Here is a 20,393-nt window from a genome sequence, read left to right as displayed (position 1 = left end):
GGATAGGGTTATGGTAAATGGTTGGGATAGGGTTATGGTAAATGGTTAGGAGAAGGGTTGGGATAGGGTTATGGTAAATGGTTAAGAGAAGGGTTGGGATAGGGTTATGGTAAATGGTTGGGATAAGGTTATGGTAAATGGTTAGGAGAAGGGTTGGGATAGGGTTATGGTAAATGGTTAGGAGAAGGGTTGGGATAGGGTTATGGTAAATGGTTAAGAGAAGGGTTGGGATAGGGTTATGGTAAATGGTTGGGATAGGGTTATGGTAAATGGTTAGGAGAAGGGTTGGGATAGGGTTATGGTAAATGGTTAGGAGAAGGGTTGGGATAGGGTTATGGTAAATGGTTAGGAGAAGGGTTGGGATAGGGTTATGGTAAATGGTTAGGAGAAGGGTTGGGATAGGGTTATGGTAAATGGTTAGGAGAAGGGTTGGGATAGGGTTATGGTAAATGGTTAAGAGAAGGGTTGGGATAGGGTTATGGTAAATGGTTAGGAGAAGGGTTGGGATAGGGTTATGGTAAATGGTTAGGAGAAGGGTTGGGATAGGGTTATGGTAAATGGTTAGGAGAAGGGTTGGGATAGGGTTATGGTAAATGGTTAGGAGAAGGGTTGGGATAGGGTTATGGTATGTGTTAGAGTTATGGCTAGGGTCTCTTGGTCCTCCCACCCCTACGGGTGGTCAGCTCCCACTCAGCCCAGTCAAATCCCTTCTCTGTCCTGATACACCAATGGTGGAACAAGCTTCCCCATGACGCTAGGAGAGCAGAGTCCCTGGTATCTTCAGAAAACATCTGAATCCCTACCCCTACACACAGTATCCTAAATAACCCCCCAGCCTGTCAGTGATTGTCCATTCATACAGGTTGAAGTCTCTTACCTGTAGCCAGGTGTGTCCCAGGGCCTTCCCCACACTGAACCTACGTCTCACTGACACCTGGAGAAGGTTGTTGATCAGACTCACCGCTACAGAGACAGAGACAGGAGAGAGGCAATGTCAGCCCTGAATGCTGATTCATTGGCCTCTGCTCCCCGCCTTTGACAAAACACTAGCGGAAAACTCTGCTCACCCTCTAGTTAGTTGTTAGACCAGGGTAGACAGTGTACAGACTCACCCTCTAGTGAGATGTTAGACCAGGGTAGACAGTGTACAGACTCACCCTCTAGTGAGATGTTAGACCAGAGCAGACGGGGGTACAGACTCACCCTCTAGTGAGATGTTAGACCAGGGTAGACAGTGTACAGACTCACCCTCTAGTGAGATGTTAGACCAGAGCAGACGGGGGTACAGACTCACCCTCTAGTGAGATGTTAGACCAGAGCAGACGGGGGTACAGACTCACCCTCTAGTGAGATGTTAGACCAGAGCAGACGGGGTACAGACTCACCCTCTAGTGAGATGTTAGACCAGAGCAGACGGGGGTACAGACTCACCCTCTAGTGAGATGTTAGACCAGAGCAGACGGGGGTACAGACTCACCCTCTAGTGAGATGTTAGACCAGAGCAGACGGGGGTACAGACTCACCCTCTAGTGAGATGTTAGACCAGAGCAGACGGGGGTACAGACTCACCCTCTAGTGAGATGTTAGACCAGAGCAGACGGGGGTACAGACTCACCCTCTAGTGAGATGTTAGACCAGAGCAGACGGGGGTACAGACTCACCCTCTAGTGAGATGTTAGACCAGAGCAGACGGGGGTACAGACTCACCCTCTAGTGAGATGTTAGACCAGAGCAGACGGGGGTACAGACTCACCCTCTAGTGAGATGTTAGACCAGAGCAGACGGGGGTACAGACTCACCCTCTAGTGAGATGTTAGACCAGAGCAGACGGGGGTACAGACTCAGACCTCTAGTGAGATGTTAGACCAGAGCAGACGGGGGTACAGACTCACCCTCTAGTGAGATGTTAGACCAGAGCAGACGGGGTACAGACTCACCCTCTAGTGAGATGTTAGACCAGAGCAGACGGGGGTACAGACTCACCCCTAGTGAGATGTTAGACCAGAGCAGACGGGGGTACAGACTCACCCCTAGTGAGATGTTAGACCAGAGCAGACGGGGTACAGACTCACCCTCTAGTGAGATGTTAGACCAGAGCAGACGGGGTACAGACTCACCCTCTAGTGAGATGTTAGACCAGAGCAGACGGGGTACAGACTCACCCTCTAGTGAGATGTTAGACCAGAGCAGACGGGGTACAGACTCACCCTCTAGTGAGATGTTAGACCAGAGCAGACGGGGGTACAGACTCACCCTCTAGTGAGATGTTAGACCAGAGCAGACGGGGTACAGACTCACCCTCTAGTGAGATGTTAGACCAGAGCAGACGGGGTACAGACTCACCCTCTAGTGAGATGTTAGACCAGAGCAGACGGGGGGTACAGACTCACCCTCTAGTGAGATGTTAGACCAGAGCAGACGGGGGTACAGACTCACCCTCTAGTGAGATGTTAGACCAGAGCAGACGGGGTACAGACTCACCCTCTAGTGAGATGTTAGACCAGAGCAGACGGGGGGTACAGACTCACCCCCTAGTGAGATGTTAGACCAGAGCAGACGGGGTACAGACTCACCCCTAGTGAGATGTTAGACCAGAGCAGACGGGGGTACAGACTCACCCTCTAGTGAGATGTTAGACCAGAGCAGACGGGGTACAGACTCACCCTCTAGTGAGATGTTAGACCAGAGCAGACGGGGTACAGACTCACCCTCTAGTGAGATGTTAGACCAGAGCAGACGGGGGTACAGACTCACCCTCTAGTGAGATGTTAGACCAGAGCAGACGGGGGTACAGACTCACCCTCTAGTGAGATGTTAGACCAGAGCAGACGGGGTACAGACTCACCCCTAGTGAGATGTTAGACCAGAGCAGACGGGGGTACAGACTCACCCTCTAGTGAGATGTTAGACCAGAGCAGACGGGGTACAGACTCACCCCTAGTGAGATGTTAGACCAGAGCAGACGGGGTACAGACTCACCCTCTAGTGAGATGTTAGACCAGAGCAGACGGGGTACAGACTCACCCTCTAGTGAGATGTTAGACCAGAGCAGACGGGGTACAGACTCACCCTCTAGTGAGATGTTAGACCAGAGCAGACGGGGTACAGACTCACCCTCTAGTGAGATGTTAGACCAGAGCAGACGGGGTACAGACTCACCCTCTAGTGAGATGTTAGACCAGAGCAGACGGGGGTACAGACTCACCCTCTAGTGAGATGTTAGACCAGAGCAGACGGGGGTACAGACTCACCCTCTAGTGAGATGTTAGACCAGAGCAGACGGGGGTACAGACTCACCCTCTAGTGAGATGTTAGACCAGAGCAGACGGGGGTACATGAAGGTAGCGTTGGTGATCTGCTGACTGATGTCCTCATCCTCGTTGAAGGGGAATGTTCCGCTCAGGCTGACGTACAGGACCACGCCCACAGCCCACATGTCCAGCGAACGGTTGTATCCATGGATACTGATGACCTCGGGCGCCAGGTAGGCCGGCGTGCCCACCACTGAGCGGCGGAAAGACTTCTCGCCGATGATTCGGGCGAAGCCAAAGTCACACAGCTTAACCTGGGAGGAAGGAGGAGAGGAGTCCGCGTAAAGTCTGATGTGGAAGGATTATTAACCAAGTAGAGAGTCTCACAGACAAACTGAGGGAGATTGACAAGTGTACACACACCGACCTGAGGGAACGGATCTGGGGAGGCCACCAATACATTCTCAGGTTTCAGGTCACAGTGAGCAATGTGTTTGAAGTGCAGGTAGCGCAGGGCCTCTAGAATCTACACACACACACATATGCAACAAATTATAACAGACAAGTATTATAAAAGTACTACTTTTCCCCAGAACTACTTCAGTACCGCAGACAGTTGAAGAAATAATCAGTGTTCCCTTGCTACGTGACCAGTACCTGTGTAACCAGGAAGCGTGTCGTGCGCTCTGGCAGACGGCCCTTTTCATTGGACAGAATCATCTCCAGCATGTCTCCATGGAGCTTCTCCATGACAACGAAGACATGCTCCAGGGTCTCAAACATTCCCTCCAGTAGAACTACACCCAGGTGAGACAGATTCTGGACACACACACACAATGGATGTTTTATTTATTTAACCTTCATTGAACTAGGCAAATCAGTTACAATGACGGCCGACACCGGCCAAACCCAGATGACGCTGGGCCAATTGTGCACCGCCCTATGGGACTCTCAAACACGGCCGGTTGTGAAACAGCCTGGATTCGAACCAGGATGTCTGTAGTGACGCCTCAAGCACTGAGATGCAGTGCCTTAGACCGCTGTGCCACTCGGGAGCCATGTTCATTTCAAATACTCTAACTCCCTGTAATACAAATTGAATCCAAACACACAGATCCTTCACCTGTAGAATTGCCTGCTCGTTCCTCAACTGTCTCTCCTGTTTGGTTGGGAAACGGGTTTTGTCGATGACCTTGATGGCCACTGGGTGACCAGACTGTCTGTGGGTGCCTGGGGACGAGAGTAGACTCTCAGCTAGCCATCTAATACAATGATAATACAGTATATCATCTGAAATGAAGAAACTAAAGGTTCCTAACAGGTAACAGTATAGAAAGGATCTCTTCTAGTGTAACGTATCGTATCTAGAGTGATGTCAAACCCACCTCCATACACCACTCCAAACTGTCCTGAACCAAGAACCTCATCAGTGAAGATCTGATACACTGAACTGATGTCCTGAAAGACACACACACATAAATACACACACACACACACACACACACACACACACACACACACACACAAACACGAATGTACAGAGCACACAAATACAGTGTTAGTTACTCATCTATCCATTTCAGACAAAAGCAACGAGTCTTTGAGAGTTCACACACAATATAGATCCATTACCCTCCATCCTACCAACCCCTCCCACTTACCGGTTTCTCTCCACTCTGGGGTCCATGGTCTATAACAGAAAGAGTATTCTTAGTTACGGAATATGGACATGAACTAAATCTAACATCCCTTAGGATCACAGCTTTACTTCAAAATCATTATGCAAACCATGTGAGAGACCATCCCTTGGCATGTCACAGAGATATGGACAGTTTGGCCAACAGTGACACAGGATGCCATGGTGGAGACTTGGGGTGCTCACAGAGGGTTCAGACAGAAACCTCAATGACCAAATTGTCTAAATACATTACTCGGATGTCACTCATTTGCATGTCTCAGAACAGTACGACAACACATAGTTTCTAAACCCAGAGGTGCAACATTGTGATGCTACCGGGAACATTTGCTAAACAGACCACGCAGACCAGGCTGAGTTTCAATAGGCCGTGTTCAAGAGGATCGAAAACGCAATGTATAGCAGGGATAAAATGTGACTGACTGATCTACAAATAATAACGAGTCGTTATTTATGATGAGGTGATTTGTAGATCAGTCATTCGGCAGTCACCTGCAGTCGTTTTGATGCTCTCAAACACCGCCATTGAGAGGTGACACATGCTTCCTTAATTTCAAATGTTCTCAAAATCAAAAGGCATGACCTAGATTCCAATGTCTTACGTAGTTGAACATGTTATTAAGGTTTGCCGTGTTCGCGGTTTTCCTGTACATTGTTCTACGTTGAAAACGATATCGCAGGTGAGCATATATGGGTTGCGGGTTTTGGGGCTACTTCTATATTGCACTGCGGCCGCCACGGCATTTCTCTTTTTTTAATCATCCATGAATTTCACTGTGACCAACTGCTGCTGACTACCAGACAGTCAGGCATATGAGGCAGGCTGATGCTGACTACCAGGCAGTGAGGCAGGCTGCTGCTGACTACCAGGCAGTCAGGCTTATGAGGCAGGCTGCTGCTGACTACCAGGCAGTCAGGCATATGAGGCAGGCTGATGCTGACTACCAGGCAGTGAGGCAGGCTGCTGCTGACTACCAGGCAGTCAGGCTTATGAGGCAGGCTGCTGCTGACTACCAGGCAGTGAGGCATATGAGGCAGGCTGCTGCTGACTACCAGGCAGTGAGGCATATGAGGCAGGCTGCTGCTGACTACCAGGCAGTGAGGCATATGAGGCAGGCTGCTGCTGACTACCAGACAGTGAGGCATATGAGGCAGGCTGCTGCTGACTACCAGGCATATGAGGCAGGCTGCTGCTGACTACCAGGCAGTGAGGCATATGAGGCAGGCTGCTGCTGACTACCAGACAGTGAGGCATATGAGGCAGGCTGCTGCTGACTACCAGGCATATGAGGCAGGCTGCTGCTGACTACCAGGCAGTGAGGCATATGAGGCAGGCTGCTGCTGACTACCAGGCAGTCAGGCATATGAGGCAGGCTGCTGCTGACTACCAGGCAGTCAGGCATATGAGGCAGGCTGCTGCTGACTACCAGGCAGTGAGGCATATGAGGCAGGCTGCTGCTGACTACCAGGGATATGAGGCAGGCTGCTGCTGACTACCAGGCAGTGAGGCATATGAGGCAGGCTGCTGCTGACTACCAGACAGTGAGGCATATGAGGCAGGCTGCTGCTGACTACCAGACAGTGAGGCATATGAGGCAGGCTGCTGTTGAGAGTTAGTGAGTGGTGGGGAAGGAGCTTCATGTACAGTCAGTGGAAGTGAGGGGCGAACCGGGTGGGGGTGTGTGTGGTACAGTCAGTGGAAGTGAGGGGCGAGGCATATGAGGGGGTGTGTGACTACCAGTACAGTCAGTGGAAGTGAGGGGTGAGGCACGGGGGGAGTGTGTGTGGTATAGTCAGTGGAAGTGAGGGGCGACTACCGGGGGAGTGTGTGTGGTACAGTCAGTGGAAGTGAGGGGCTGAAGGCAGGGGGAGGCAGGCTGTGTGTGGTACAGTCAGTGGAAGTGAGGGGCGAACGGGGGGAGTGTGTGTGGTACAGTCAGTCAGTGGAAGTGAGGGGCGAACGGGGGAGTGTGTGTGGTACAGTCAGTGGAAGTGAGGGGCGAACCGGGGGGGGTGTGTGTGGTACAGTCAGTGGAAGTGAGGGGCGAACCGGGGGGGGTGGTATAGTCAGTGGAAGTGAGGGGCGAACCGGGGGAGTGTGTGTGGTACAGTCAGTGGAAGTGAGGGGCGAACGGGGGAGTGTGTGTGGTACAGTCAGTGGAAGTGAGGGGCGAACGGGGGGGAGTGTGTGTGGTACAGTCAGTGGAAGTGAGGGGCGAACGGGGGAGTGTGTGTGGTACAGTCAGTGGAAGTGAGGGGCGAACCAGTGGAAGTGAGGGGGGGAGTGTGTGTGGTACAGTCAGTGGAAGTGAGGGGCGAACCGGGGGGGGGAAGTGTGTGTGGTACAGTCAGTGGAAGTGAGGGGCGAACCGGGGGGGGTGGTATAGTCAGTGGAAGTGAGGGGCGAACGGGGGGAGTGTGTGTGGTACAGTCAGTGGAAGTGAGGGGCGAACGGGGGAGTGTGTGTGGTACAGTCAGTGGAAGTGAGGGGCGAACGGGGGGAGTGTGTGTGGTACAGTCGAGAGAGTGTGCCGCACCATGGATTCAACAACGAACAGCAGCGCTAGATAGCTGCATTACTTCTCCCTCAAAAGTATTTGCTTCTTTCTTTGTATCCTGACCGCCCCCAGTCCTACAAATATTTAAAGCCAACACAGGAAGGGAGAGAAACTGACAAATAATCGTCCAATAGTTTCAGAGAGGATCGAACAATGTGCTTCCTCTGTGTATGTATCCAGCTAACTAGCGAACATTGGGCAGAAAGTTGAAGTCAGAGGAACGAACCGGTTTGACGCGACAGTTTACTGGCAAGATACGATTCTACTGTCAGAATGGCAGGTAATATGGGCGAAAATATCGCAAAGACAGGGAAAGAGAACGGGATATAAAGGAATGGACTAAGAGCACCCCAGGAGAAGACAGACAAGCTTACGGTGTGTAACGTTATTGCAAAAAAAAATCGAGTCCATCACGCCGATCTTAATTCTCATGCACAAAACCGAGAAACACAAGAGAAATGCGGCTCCATTTTCTAATGCAAGAACATTGTCTGACACAGGAACTACATTTGTACGGGAGAATAACACAGTTAAACGATCAGTTACAGATGGCTGCACATATTTACATGTCTCTCCAGCATTGCAACTGTGGATCACCTGGGATGTGTTGTTGAAGACATTGCTAATAAAGGAATCAATATCCACATAACAAAATGCACAGAGCTCATAAATGCATTTATAGGGCCTGAACTAATAAAGGACATTGGGAATGAGTCTTACTCGTTGATTATTGATGAAAGTCACAAGCAAGAAGCAAATGTGTGGTGATAAGATACCACAGCAATAAACTCTCAAATTATAAGCACATTGGAGAAATAATCAACATTCCAGCTGGTAATCCTATGACCATTACCATTGCCATTGCCGTTTCAGTTTCTTGATGAAAATAAATTGCCCATTGACATCTATGTCTGTTCCTCTACTCTCTGTCTCTCGTGTGGTGATGGGGAATGGCAGCAGCACAAACGGGCATGTGGATCACCAGCACGTACCTCCTTCGGCCCCTCACTGGCTGGAACCCTGTTGCTGAGGGTCCCCACCTCTTAACCATTCACTATCAATCACTTGGTTTGATTAACCAATAACAAAGGGAGAAATGCGGAGAAGCAATTTGATCATATTGAGATGGTCATTGCGGAGAAACCTATTGAATAATTGTGCTAACTTCTCTCTTGCTGCTGAAAAAAAAATGACGTAGTTTTCAGTCCTTATTTGACCTCGTAAAAAAAGTGACATACTAACGTTTTCATTTTCATCAACAATTTGATATGGATGGAGTGCATTTGATTTGACGGCCTGTACATGTGCAGTTCGCCGCGAGTCGACCTTTAGACCGGATGACATGTTTATGCACATGAGTTTAGCTGGCCAACGTCGCCATGACATCGCCTACAAGTGTGATTCTGCCCATCTTCATACGGTACTGTCTTTGACTACACTTCTACCACAGTCCAAACATGCAAGCTAACTCTCTGACTCACCCTGTCCCTGTTTGCCCGCCTGCCCGCTGCTCTGGACGGGCGTCAGAGCCTGGCGTACTGCGGTCTCCCAGGCCTGCCCGTCCCTGCCCGCCAGCACACAGTATACCAGCGTGCCCGTCACCACCTCGAACGAGTGCGCACTGTTGTCTGGCAACAAGGGGCCAGACAGTTGAGCGGGGCCTCGCACCTGCAGCACGTTAGACAGAGGAAGCTCCTAGAGATGGAGGGAGGGAAGACGGGAAGGAGAATGGATGAAAATGTAAGGAAAAGAATGAGACATGGGATAATTTTATTTAACTAGGCAAGTCAGTTAATATTAAATTCTTATTTACAATCACGGCCTACCCCGGCCTAACCCAGACGACGCTGGGCCAATGGGACTCCCAATCACGGCCATTTGTGATACAGCTTGGAATCAAACCAGGGTCTGTAGTGACACCTCTAGCACTGAGATGCAGTGCCTTAGACCGCTGCGCCACTCGGGAGCACAAAATAAGGAACGGTGGAAGACAGAAAAAAACATTTGTTGATATTCTATTTGGCCACTAGAGGTCAGTACTGTCGTGTTGAGGTGACTGACTGGCCTTGGTTTGGTAAACGCCAGATGATTCTCATCCCATTTTTAAATGTTTCATTTGACCTTTATTTAACGAGGCAAGTCAGTTAAGAACAAATTATTATTTATAATGACGGCCTACCAAAATACCTCCTGCAGGGATGGAGGCTTGGATTAAAAATAAATTAAATAAAAATATAGGATAAAACACACATCACGACAAGAGACAACACTACATAAAGAGAGACCTAAGACAACAACATAGCATGGCAGCAACAAATCAAATCAAATTTTATTTGTCACATACACATGGTTAGCAGATGTTAGTGCGAGTGTAGCGAAATGCTTGTGCTTCTAGTTCCGACAATGCAGTAATAACCAACAAGTAATCTAACTAACAATTCCAAAACTACTGTCTGATACACACAAGTGGAAGGGGATAAAGAACATGTACATAAAGATATATGAATGAGTGATGGTACAGAGCGGCATAGGCAAGATACAGTAGATGGTATCGAGTACAGTATATACATATGAGATGAGTATGTAAACAAAGTGGCATAGTTAAAGTGGCTGGTGATACATGTATTACATAAGGATGCAGTAGATGATATAGAGTACAGTATATACATATGAGATGAATAATGTAGGGTATGTAAACATTATATTAGGTAACACAGTATGGTTGCAACACAACATGGTAGCATCACAAAACATGGTACAAAAATTGTTGGGCACAGACAACAGCACAAAGGGCTGCAGTAGATATCTCAGATAGGGGCAGTGTGGTCTGAGGCTAAGCAACAACCAGTGACCTACCTTGTAGTACTTGGTGCTTGTCTCATTCTGATACAGAGTAATATTCTTCCAGTCCAATATCCAGTAATGACGTTTCCTCTGACAAAAACAATAGGAAAGTATGTTATAGGTGTTCTCTGTCTCTGTGTGTGTGGGGGGGGATAAAAAATATATATTATTGAGTGCTGCCTTATGGGGCTCCCAATCACATCCGGTTGTGATACAGCCTGGAATCAAACCAGGGTCTGTAGTGATGCCTCTAACACTAAGAAGCAGTGCCTTAGACCGCTGCGCCACTTGGGAGCCCTCTTTTGTTTTAGGCAAAGACCCAAAACAGCCACATCAAATTAATATTTGTCTTGATGAAATAACATGGAAAACAACCACTTTCTGTGCAGTTTTCATTTACCATCCTTACAAACCACTTAATGTAAATGTACGTTACTGTATTGTATATAGGCTGGTCATCTAGGTTAGAACCTGTAGACTTTCCATCACCATGAAGAAAAACAATGTTCAATACAGTAACTGAGTACATTGAGACATCAAGTGGTTTGCGATGTGGCTCAGCATGGTGCTTACAATGCTCGGGTTGTGGATTCGATTCCCACGGGGGACCAGAGTGAAAATGTATGCACTCACTGCTGTAAATTGCTCTGGTTAAGAGAGTCTAGTAAAATAAACGAATAAACCATTTCAGTTCACATAGAAATAAGTTACATTTACAAATCCATGGATTTTATATTTTGCACTGGGCCTTTACTGGTCCTGTATTAGCAGACCGATGTAGACGTCTTCAGCGCGAGCAAACCAAATGTTCTTCTGCATCCCCCCTCCCCCCTCTGCAGCTACTGTGTGTGTGTTCTCACCAGTGTGTCGGTGTTGGTGTGATGCAGTAGCCAGCCCGCTCTCAGGACTCCACTGGTCCTTCTCTTAGTGTGAAGAACTGATTGGACCACCCGCATCAGAGGAATATAACTACTGAAACACGGACTGGGAGAGGGAGGGAGGGGGGAGTGGGAGGGAGGGAGGGAGGGGAGGGGGAGGGAGGGGGAGGGAGGGAGGGAGGGAGGGAGGGGAGGGAGGGAGGGGGAGGGATGGAGGGAGGGGAGGGGGAGGGACGGAGGGATGGAGGGAGAGATAGGGAGGAGGGGGGGGAGGGAGGGAGGGAGAGGGATAGGGAGGGGGGATGAAAGAGGGAGAGAGAACTATTACAACTTCAGTTGACAGACACTGATGTACTATACTCTATCATAAGTAAGTAATCATCAAAACTCAAAGTGGAAACATACTGAACTTTACGTCCTATCAAAGCCCAGCATTTTGTTATCCCTCTTACGTGATTGGTGGCTGTTGTCCCACCTCCTTGATCTCAGCAAATGGGTCCTCAGTAGACGGCTCATCGTCATGGTCTTCTAGTGATGTCATACTGCATCTCATATCCTCCTCCTCTGTGTCGTCCTTATAGCCCAGACTGGCCACGGAGTCTGTGTAACATCTTTACTGCATCAATACTAAACCACAACACTAAACCACTACACTAAACCACAACACTGAACCACTACACTGAACCACTACACTGAACCGCAACACTAAACCACAACACTAAACCACTACACTAAACTGGAAACACTTATCTCCCTCACTAGCTTTAAGCACCAACTGTCAGAGCAGCTCACAGATTACTGCACCTGTACATAGCCCACCTATAATTTAGCCCAAACAACTACCTCTTTCCCTACTGTATTTAATTAATTTATTTATTTTGCTCCTTTGCACCCCATTATTTTTATTTCTACTTTGCACATTCTTCCATTGAAAAACTACCATTCCAGTGTTTTACTTGCTATATTGTATTTACTTTGCCACCATGGCCTTTTTTTTTGCCTTTACCTCCCTTATCTCACCTCATTTGCTCACATTGTATATAGACTTGTTTATACTGTATTATTGACTGTATGTTTGTTTTACTCCATGTGTAACTCTGTGTTGTTGTATGTGTCGAACTGCTTTGTTTTATCTTGGCCAGGTCGCAATTGTAAATGAGAACTACCTGGTTAAATGAAGGTGAAATAAATAAATAAATAAACCACAACACTAAACCACAACACAAAACCACTACACTAAACCACTACACTAAACCGCAATACTAAACCGCAATACTAAACCGCAATACTAAACCACAATACTAAACCACAATACTAAACCACAATACTAAACCACTACTAAATCGCAATACTAAACCACAATACTAAACCACTACTAAATCGCAATACTAAACTGTCACTGAATAAGTAAATACAGTACACAGTCAATTACATATGCAGTTTTTCTTTCATCTTGAAAGCATTAGGAATAGTTAACATTTAAGGCCATTATGTTTGTCATTGTCTTGCACCTCCTTCCCCATTGGCGTTCGTCCTCACTCCAGGACAGTCAGCAGGGACCAGGGAGGATTCACAGCGACGATGGCAGTTCAGCTTACAGTCTATATATATATATGAATGAGAGAGAGCGAGAGATCAACTTCAGTGCATAGACTACTGACACAGCTGTAACACAAGATCTGGAATCTGACCAAGTGATTGACATACCTGCTTCAGAAACGTATGATTAGAAAAAGCATCATACATGTATTTAGTACCCCAGTGAACAACCTCCCAATCTGAACTATGACCTTCAACCCCTGACCTCAGGCCCCTCTCACCGGAGCACTGCAGGCCCTGACGGAACAGGCCCTTAAGGAGGTGGTAGCAATGTTGGCACACGGTGGGCTTGGTGTAGCTGTGGATGTGGAAGGTGTGTGGCACCCTGGTCCTCCCCGCCACACCACCCTTTCCCTGGACCAGCCCCAGCCACACCGGTTGATCTGCCCACGACGGAGGTCTGGGCCCGGGCTTGAACATACTGATCTGGAAGAGGGAGAGAGGAAGAGGGAGAGAGGGGGAAATGGAGAGAGGAAGAGGGAGAGAGAGAGAGAATAACAAATATTTCATGTCAGATTTTAGAATCACACACATAAATGTCACTTAAACAGCGGAATGGATTCGGCCCATAATGACTGGTGCTGACCTCCTCCATACTGCCCCCTGCAGGTGTGGAGAGGGAGTGTGTCCGGGGCCTGGCAGGGGGGAATAAGGACAGGCTGGGGCCACACACACGACGGCGTGCACGGCTACAGTCACTAGGCAACTGCAGCGCACAGCGCTTATGAAAGTCTAGCCCGCAACCTACAGAGACGAGAGAGATGTGAGACATAATTAAGACAATCTATTTAGGTAAAATGGTAGATACGACAAAGAATTCAACACAATTCAACATGAAATAAATAGTGAAGGTTCTTACTGCGATTAAAGACATGAAGGATCAATTATTACTGTATCTACTTCCTTACCTTCACATTTTAACCCTTGACGTACCAACCCCCACAGCATCTCCCCACAGTGATGACAGAAGGTGGGGGTGCGATATGATTGGACAGCCAGGGAGTGTGGGCGGATCTTTATCCCCGTCACAGTAGCTGATCCTGAGTCAGATCATAAAGAGCAGATATTCCATTACTTTATCTGGACACTTAACGTACTACATTTCAGTACATTCAATGAACTATATGTGGGCCCTGGTCATAAGTAGTGCACTACAGGGAATAGCTTGCCATTTGGGACACAACCCCGGTCTGACCTGAGAGGATGATCTCTATGAGGTCGCCGTCCAGCAGTGCATCCTGGTCCGTGAGTCTGTGGAGGAGGTGTTCCGAGCCTGTCTGGTGTCTGAACAGGAGGACCTTCTCCCCAATACCCACCACATTACAGTCTGGAGCCTGCAGTACACAGAACATGATCAATCAGTTAGTCAATAAATCTATACATCGGCTGATCGATCAATCAAGGCAGAGCAGGAGAGACAGATTATAGAGGAGGTCTGTCTGGTTAACATCACCGAAAGCATGCAGACAGACGTTGGCATTGAGGGAAGGGTAGGCCATTATAGCGAGAGACTGGTCATGGAACTATGTGAGCGCTGTCGTTAGGGGCGGCAGGTAGCCTATTGGTTAGAGCGTTGGGCCAGGAACCGAAAGGTTGCTTGATAGAATCCCCGAGCTGACAAGGTAAAAATCTGTCATTCTGCCCCTGACTATGGCAGTTAACCCACTGTTCCTAGGCTGTCATTGTGAATAAGAATTTGTTCTTAACTGACTTGCCTGGTTAAATAAAAGGTTAAATAAAAAAAATAAAGAAAATAGATTTTCAATTGAGATGGAAACAAGTGTGAGTGTGTGTTTGTTTGAGTGTTTGTTCCTATAGACAGGAGAAGTGCAATGATCTGAGAGATACAGATTATTCACACAAACCGCATACAAGTTCTCACACAAAGACTACACGGGCCAACTGACCTGCTGCCTGGAAACAGTCAGAAGATCAAAGGATAAGGGGGCTGATTTGAGCGAGACAGGCACGGCGGTGTGTGTGTGTGTGTGTGTGTGGAAGGCTGTGGTTGGAAAGTTAGCTGCAGACACAGCTAAACCACACGGCAGCCCCTCTGGCTGATGAAGTAACATGGCCATCTCTCACAGAGGTGAGGTAGAGACAGAGGGGGGGGAATAACAGTCAAAATTGGAAATAAACATAGACATGTATTTTCCCAATTGTGCGGAGTGAACCAGGAACAACCTGAACTCAAGTCTATTTATTCATATACAGTATACATGAATTGGCATAAACACTAGAACAACAGCCCCCCTGGTCTCACTCTTAACGACACAGAAATAAAATGCCTCCTGTATGCAGATGGCCTGGTGCTACTGTCCTCCACAAAAAAAATTGTTACACCAACAATTAGATCATCTGCAAACAGTTGTCAGACCTGGGCCCTAACAGTCAATCTCAAAAAGACAAAAATCGATCCAAAATATTAATTTTTACTGGGCTTTACTCATAAACAACACACATCTACACATATTTAGGAATAAGAATCAGCTCCAGAGGGACATTCAACCTGGCTGTGAAGTAACTGAAAGAAAGCAAGGAGGGCTTTCTATGGCATTAAAAATATATATTAAATGAAATGGCTCAAAATATTCAACTCAATAATATAACCAAATGCACTATATTCAAGTGAAGTGTGGGGTCCGCTTACAAAAGAAGAATTTGACAAATGGGACAAACACCCAATTGAAACTCTGCAAGAGCATCCTCAGAGTACAGAGAAAAACTCCAAACAACGCATGCAGAGCAGAATCCTCAGATCCTCAAAAAGTTCTACAGCTGCACCATTGAGAGCATCTTGACTGGCTGCATCACAGCCTGGTATGGCAACTGCTCGGCCTCCGACCGTAAGGCGCTACAGAGCATACTGCGTACGTCCCAGTACATCCCTGGGGCCAAGCTTCCTGCCATCCAGGATCTCTATACCAGGCGGTGTCAGAGGAAGGCCCTAAAAATGGTCGAAGACTCCAGCCACCCAAGTCATAGACTGTCCTCTCTGCTACCACAAGGCAAGCGGTACCGTAGCACCATGTCTAGGTCCAAGAGGCTTTTAAACAGCTTCTACCCCCAAGCCATAAGACTCCTGAACATCTAATCGAATGGCTAACCAGACTATTTGCATTTGCATTAAGACTGCATTGTTGGTTAAGGGCTCATAAGTAAGCATTTCACTGTAATACCTGTTGTATTTGGGGCATGTGACTAATAAAATTTGATTGAATTTGAATCAGCCCAATTCCTAGTTCTGATTATTATCCTAAAAAGAGACAACAAATGTTATTCACCAGCCAGCTGGTTCTGAGGCTCGGTTCACTAACCACTACCAACCCAATAAAGCCTCAGGCACTCACAATCTGGCCCAACCACAAAAAAAATGTAAGTAAACTTTAATGCTATTTGACCACTGCGACTGAAAACCGAGGAAAACACTATGTACAGACTCACTGAGCACAGCACTGTCCATAGACCGGTCGTCGCAGGCACATCTGGCTGCCCAGAGAGGACAGGATGTGCTCATTCTGCACCCAGGAAGAGATGGAGACAGCTGCATTTTCTGTCAAACTGTGACAGATATTCTGACATAAGAAATACATTATTCTCCAAAAATGATAAAAAACAATATGAAGAATTTGCAAAAAACTTCAATGATGAAGACAAACTTAAATACAAAACTTGGTGAAAAAAACTAAATGCTGTGTTTTAATCAGCCAAATGTGTGGCCTCCTGCCACAACCTGAGGGACAGACAGTGAGAAGAGTGTGATTATTCTTTATTAATATGTGTTGGAATTGCTGTTAATATGAGTGACATTGTCATTTGTATTGCTTAATTACAAACAGTTGACCAAATATGTTGGTCTTTGACCATCGTTAATATATTTACTTTGACAATGTATTTTCTTTCCATGTCAATAAAGTATGCTGAACTGACTTAACAGAGACAGAGAGAAACAGAGAGAGATGGAGAGCCCGAAAGAGAAAGATTATATATAGCCACTGTATGGTATCACAACGATAGTCAGAGTAGTTGGCTAAAATAAAACACACAGGTCTGGGACTGAGTGTACAAAACATTAGGAACACCTGCTCTTCCCATTACAGACTTTCCAGGTTAATCCAGGTGGAAGCTATGATCCCTTATTGATGTCACTTGTTAAATCCACTTCAAGTCAATGTAGATGAAGGGGAGGAGACAGGTTAAAGAAGAACAATGTTTAAACCGTGGCAATGAGACATGGATTGTGTATTTACAAAATACGTTTTTTATCCGAGCAGCTAATCGATCGCTGCAGCTGTACATAGCCCATCTGTAAATAGCCCATCCAATCTACCTACCTCATCCCCATATTGTTTTTATTTACTTTCTGCTCTTTTGCACACCACTGATGTTGATGTTTTATGAGATTGGAGAACACATTGGGTTGGATCTTAGACCATTCCTCCAAACAGAATCTTTCCAGATCCTTGATATATTTTGTCTGTGCTTATGGACTCCCCTCTTTAATTCAAACTAAAGGTTTCCAATGGCGCTGAAATCCAGAGACTGAGATGGTCATTGCAAAATGTTGGTTTTGTGGTCAATTAAACATTTCTTGGTGGATTCGGATGCATGCTTGGGGTCATTGTCTTGTTGGAAGATTCATTTGTGGCCAAGTTTCTGCCTCCGGCCAGCAGCAAACAGGTTTTTGGCAAAAATGTTCTGGTACTTGGTAGAGTTCATGATGACGTTGACCTTAACAAGGACGCTAGGACCAGTGGAATCAAAACAACTTCATAACATCAAATATCCACCACTATATTTTACAGTAGATATGAGGTTCTTTTCTGCACATTGCATCAATCTTTCAATGCCAAACCCACTGCTGGTGTGGGTGGACAAAGACCTCTATTTCTGTCTCATATCACCATAGCGCCAGGTTCCAGGGCAGTTTAGCAAGCTCCAGGAGTTTACATTTGTTGATCACGCTAAATAAAGGCCTTTTTACTGGCCACGCCCCTGAAGAGCCGATTGCCATGGAGCTGGCATCTAATTGTCTATTAAGAGACTTGGTGACCCCAAGATGAGACCCAGTTCTGTATTTCTCCAACTGCCCTTGGACTTTTCCTTGCTTCCAGAAGCATCTTCCTCACTGTGCGTGGGGACAAGATACACAGGCGAGTTTACCACTGTTCAAGTGGTTTTAAACTTCTTAATTGCCGCCTTAATAGTTGAAAGTGATATTTTTAGCAAATTTGTTTTGCCCATTGCCTGATTTATGAGGGTCACTAACCATTTTTCTCTCTTCGTTTGTGAGCTTTTTGCCTTTCCCCCAGTGTTGGAAAAAGCACCCATTTGTCACACTTGAGTAAAAGTAATTATAACTTAATAGAAAATGACTCAAGTAAATGTGAAAGTCACCCAGTAAAATACTACTTGAGTAAAAGTCTCCAAATATTTGGTTTTAAATGTACTTAACTATCAAAAGTAAATGTAATTGCTCAAATATAGGTAAGTATCAAAAGTTAAATAAAAATGTATAAAACATTTCTTACATTAAGCAAACCAGACGGCACAATTAAAAACAATGTTTATTGCCGGATAGCGAGGGGCACACTCCAACACTCAGAGATCAGAGGCAGTAGGGATGGCCAGGGTGTTCTCTGTTTAGTGAGTCTCCCAGATCAGAGGCTAGGGATAATTTACAGAAAAGAAGCCTGTGTGTTTAGTGAGTCTCCCCCAGATCAGAGGCAGTAGGGATGGCCAGGGGTGTTCTCTGTTTAGTGAGTCTCCCAGATCAGAGGCAGTAGGGATGGATGGCCAGTAGGGATGGCCAGGGGTGTTCTCTGTTTAGTGAGTCTCCCAGATCAGAGGCAGTAGGGATGGCCAGTGATGTTCTCTGTTTAGTGAGTCTCCCAGATCAGAGGCAGTAGGGATGGCCAGGGGTGTTCTCTGTTTAGTGAGTCTCCCAGATCAGAGGCAGTAGGGATGGCCAGGGGTGTTCTCTGTTTAGTGAGTCTCCCAGATCAGAGGCAGTAGGGATGGCCAGGGGTGTTCTCTGTTTAGTGAGTCTCCCAGATCAGAGGCAGTAGGGATGGCCAGTGATGTTCTCTGTTTAGTGAGTCTCCCAGATCAGAGGCAGTAGGGATGGCCAGGGGTGTTCTCTGTTTAGTGAGTCTCCCAGATCAGAGGCAGTAGGGATGGCCAGGGGTGTTCTCTGTTTAGTGAGTCTCCCAGATCAGAGGCAGTAGGGATGGCCAGTGATGTTCTCTTGATAAGTGTGTGAATAGGACTTTTGGGTGTCAGGTAAAATGTATGTAGTAGAAAGTACATTATTTTCTTTAGGAATGTAATGGAGTAAAAGTAAAAGTTGTCAAATATAAATAGTAAAGTAAAGTACAGATACCCCCAAAAACTACTCAAGTACTTTACACCACTGCTTTCCCCATGGTGATGAATGACAAATGGATTTGACATGTGTGTTAACTCATTTTTTTATACCCCAGTGGCACAGGAAACCATGGAAGGCCACAATACAGTTTCTTAAAAAAGTAAAATGTTAATGCAGATTCAATTGTTTGATTTCATCTCTAGGAATCTTTAGTAGTAGCAATAACCTTTACACCTTGCATTTTGGGAAAAAAATGGTTACTTGGTAAACAAAACCTACTTTTCTATATTAGCTTAAAATAATACAATTCTCTCATTTATTTTGAGCATACATTATAGCTCAGTATTTGTATTATTTATTTGATGGTATTTTGTTCTCATCTTTATCAGGGGTGACAGTACTTTGCGAGGTGATTGCATGTAGGTCTATGGGTTCACCTTGCGTTCTATGATCTCTGCAGCCAGTCTCTTGGCATGGCAGTAGCTGAGCTGCCCCCCTGACACCCGAACCACCTCCCTGAAGAGGCCTAGCTGGAACTGGACCAGAGCAGTGCCGAGAGGACCCTGGAGGGGCCCGGGGGCAGCGGTGTGGGGGGGTCGACCAGGGCTGGACTGGGTCATCGACATGCTGGAGAGAGAACCTACAGGTGCAGACACAGAGGGACATGGCAGAAAAGCAATAAACAATATGATTGATTGGTTTGTTAATGCATCAGACTACTGATTATTGTATATAGCACTGTTTAAATGAAAACAACTGAGGGCATGAATCTACTACACATACAACTGCATGTAGTAGCTTCAAGTGAAGACGTTTTGCTGGCACTTTAAGCTACGGAGAACATGCATCATTTCTTCAGCTTCCATGAACCTACAGTACATTGGTGATCATTGGTTTCCAAGAGTGAAACAAAAGCTTACTTGATATTCCAGAGTCCATATGGTCCAGCTTACACCTTCCAGGCCTGATCTCCTCTCCTTCAGACACCTTAACATCCACTCTTAAAAGTACAGCTACTGTTGTGAACCTTTTCTTCACACTGGTGGGTTTGGTTTCCTCCTGTGAAGCTGTAGGTTTATAACAGTGACAGGAAGCCACTGAGAATCTCACCTCTGTGTGGTACATCCTCCACTACTAACACCCTCAGCCCAGGGTGTGAACACACACACACACACACACACACACACGTTTATGTGAAAT

General features: G+C 46.6%; 1 protein-coding gene across 2 annotated transcripts in view; it reads right to left on the bottom strand.

The window, feature by feature from the left end:
• LOC118369186 (serine/threonine-protein kinase D3-like) overlaps positions 1-20,230 on the bottom strand; it is a 35,152-nt gene extending 14,922 nt beyond the window's left edge. For both annotated transcript variants that reach the window (XM_052497446.1, XM_052497447.1), the window contains exons 1-18: positions 20,114-20,230; positions 19,631-19,833; positions 14,022-14,160; positions 13,735-13,866; positions 13,413-13,570; positions 13,048-13,252; positions 12,739-12,828; positions 11,680-11,827; positions 11,210-11,333; positions 10,362-10,439; positions 8,987-9,200; positions 4,913-4,941; positions 4,637-4,709; positions 4,375-4,481; positions 3,909-4,070; positions 3,679-3,777; positions 3,298-3,565; positions 878-963 (exon numbers count right to left, since the gene is read on the bottom strand). In XM_052497446.1, coding sequence (XP_052353406.1) covers positions 878-963; positions 3,298-3,565; positions 3,679-3,777; positions 3,909-4,070; positions 4,375-4,481; positions 4,637-4,709; positions 4,913-4,941; positions 8,987-9,200; positions 10,362-10,439; positions 11,210-11,333; positions 11,680-11,827; positions 12,739-12,828; positions 13,048-13,252; positions 13,413-13,570; positions 13,735-13,866; positions 14,022-14,160; positions 19,631-19,833; positions 20,114-20,132 — 2,334 coding nt within the window. In that variant the 5' untranslated portion in view covers positions 20,133-20,230. The remainder of the gene's footprint in view (positions 1-877; positions 964-3,297; positions 3,566-3,678; positions 3,778-3,908; positions 4,071-4,374; positions 4,482-4,636; positions 4,710-4,912; positions 4,942-8,986; positions 9,201-10,361; positions 10,440-11,209; positions 11,334-11,679; positions 11,828-12,738; positions 12,829-13,047; positions 13,253-13,412; positions 13,571-13,734; positions 13,867-14,021; positions 14,161-19,630; positions 19,834-20,113) is intronic.
• Between the last annotated feature and the right edge of the window lie 163 nt (positions 20,231-20,393).

Source organism: Oncorhynchus keta, chromosome 35 (genome assembly GCF_023373465.1).
Source record: "Oncorhynchus keta strain PuntledgeMale-10-30-2019 chromosome 35, Oket_V2, whole genome shotgun sequence".
NCBI lineage: Eukaryota > Metazoa > Chordata > Actinopteri > Salmoniformes > Salmonidae > Oncorhynchus > Oncorhynchus keta.
This window is presented reverse-complemented; position numbering and strand designations above follow the sequence as displayed.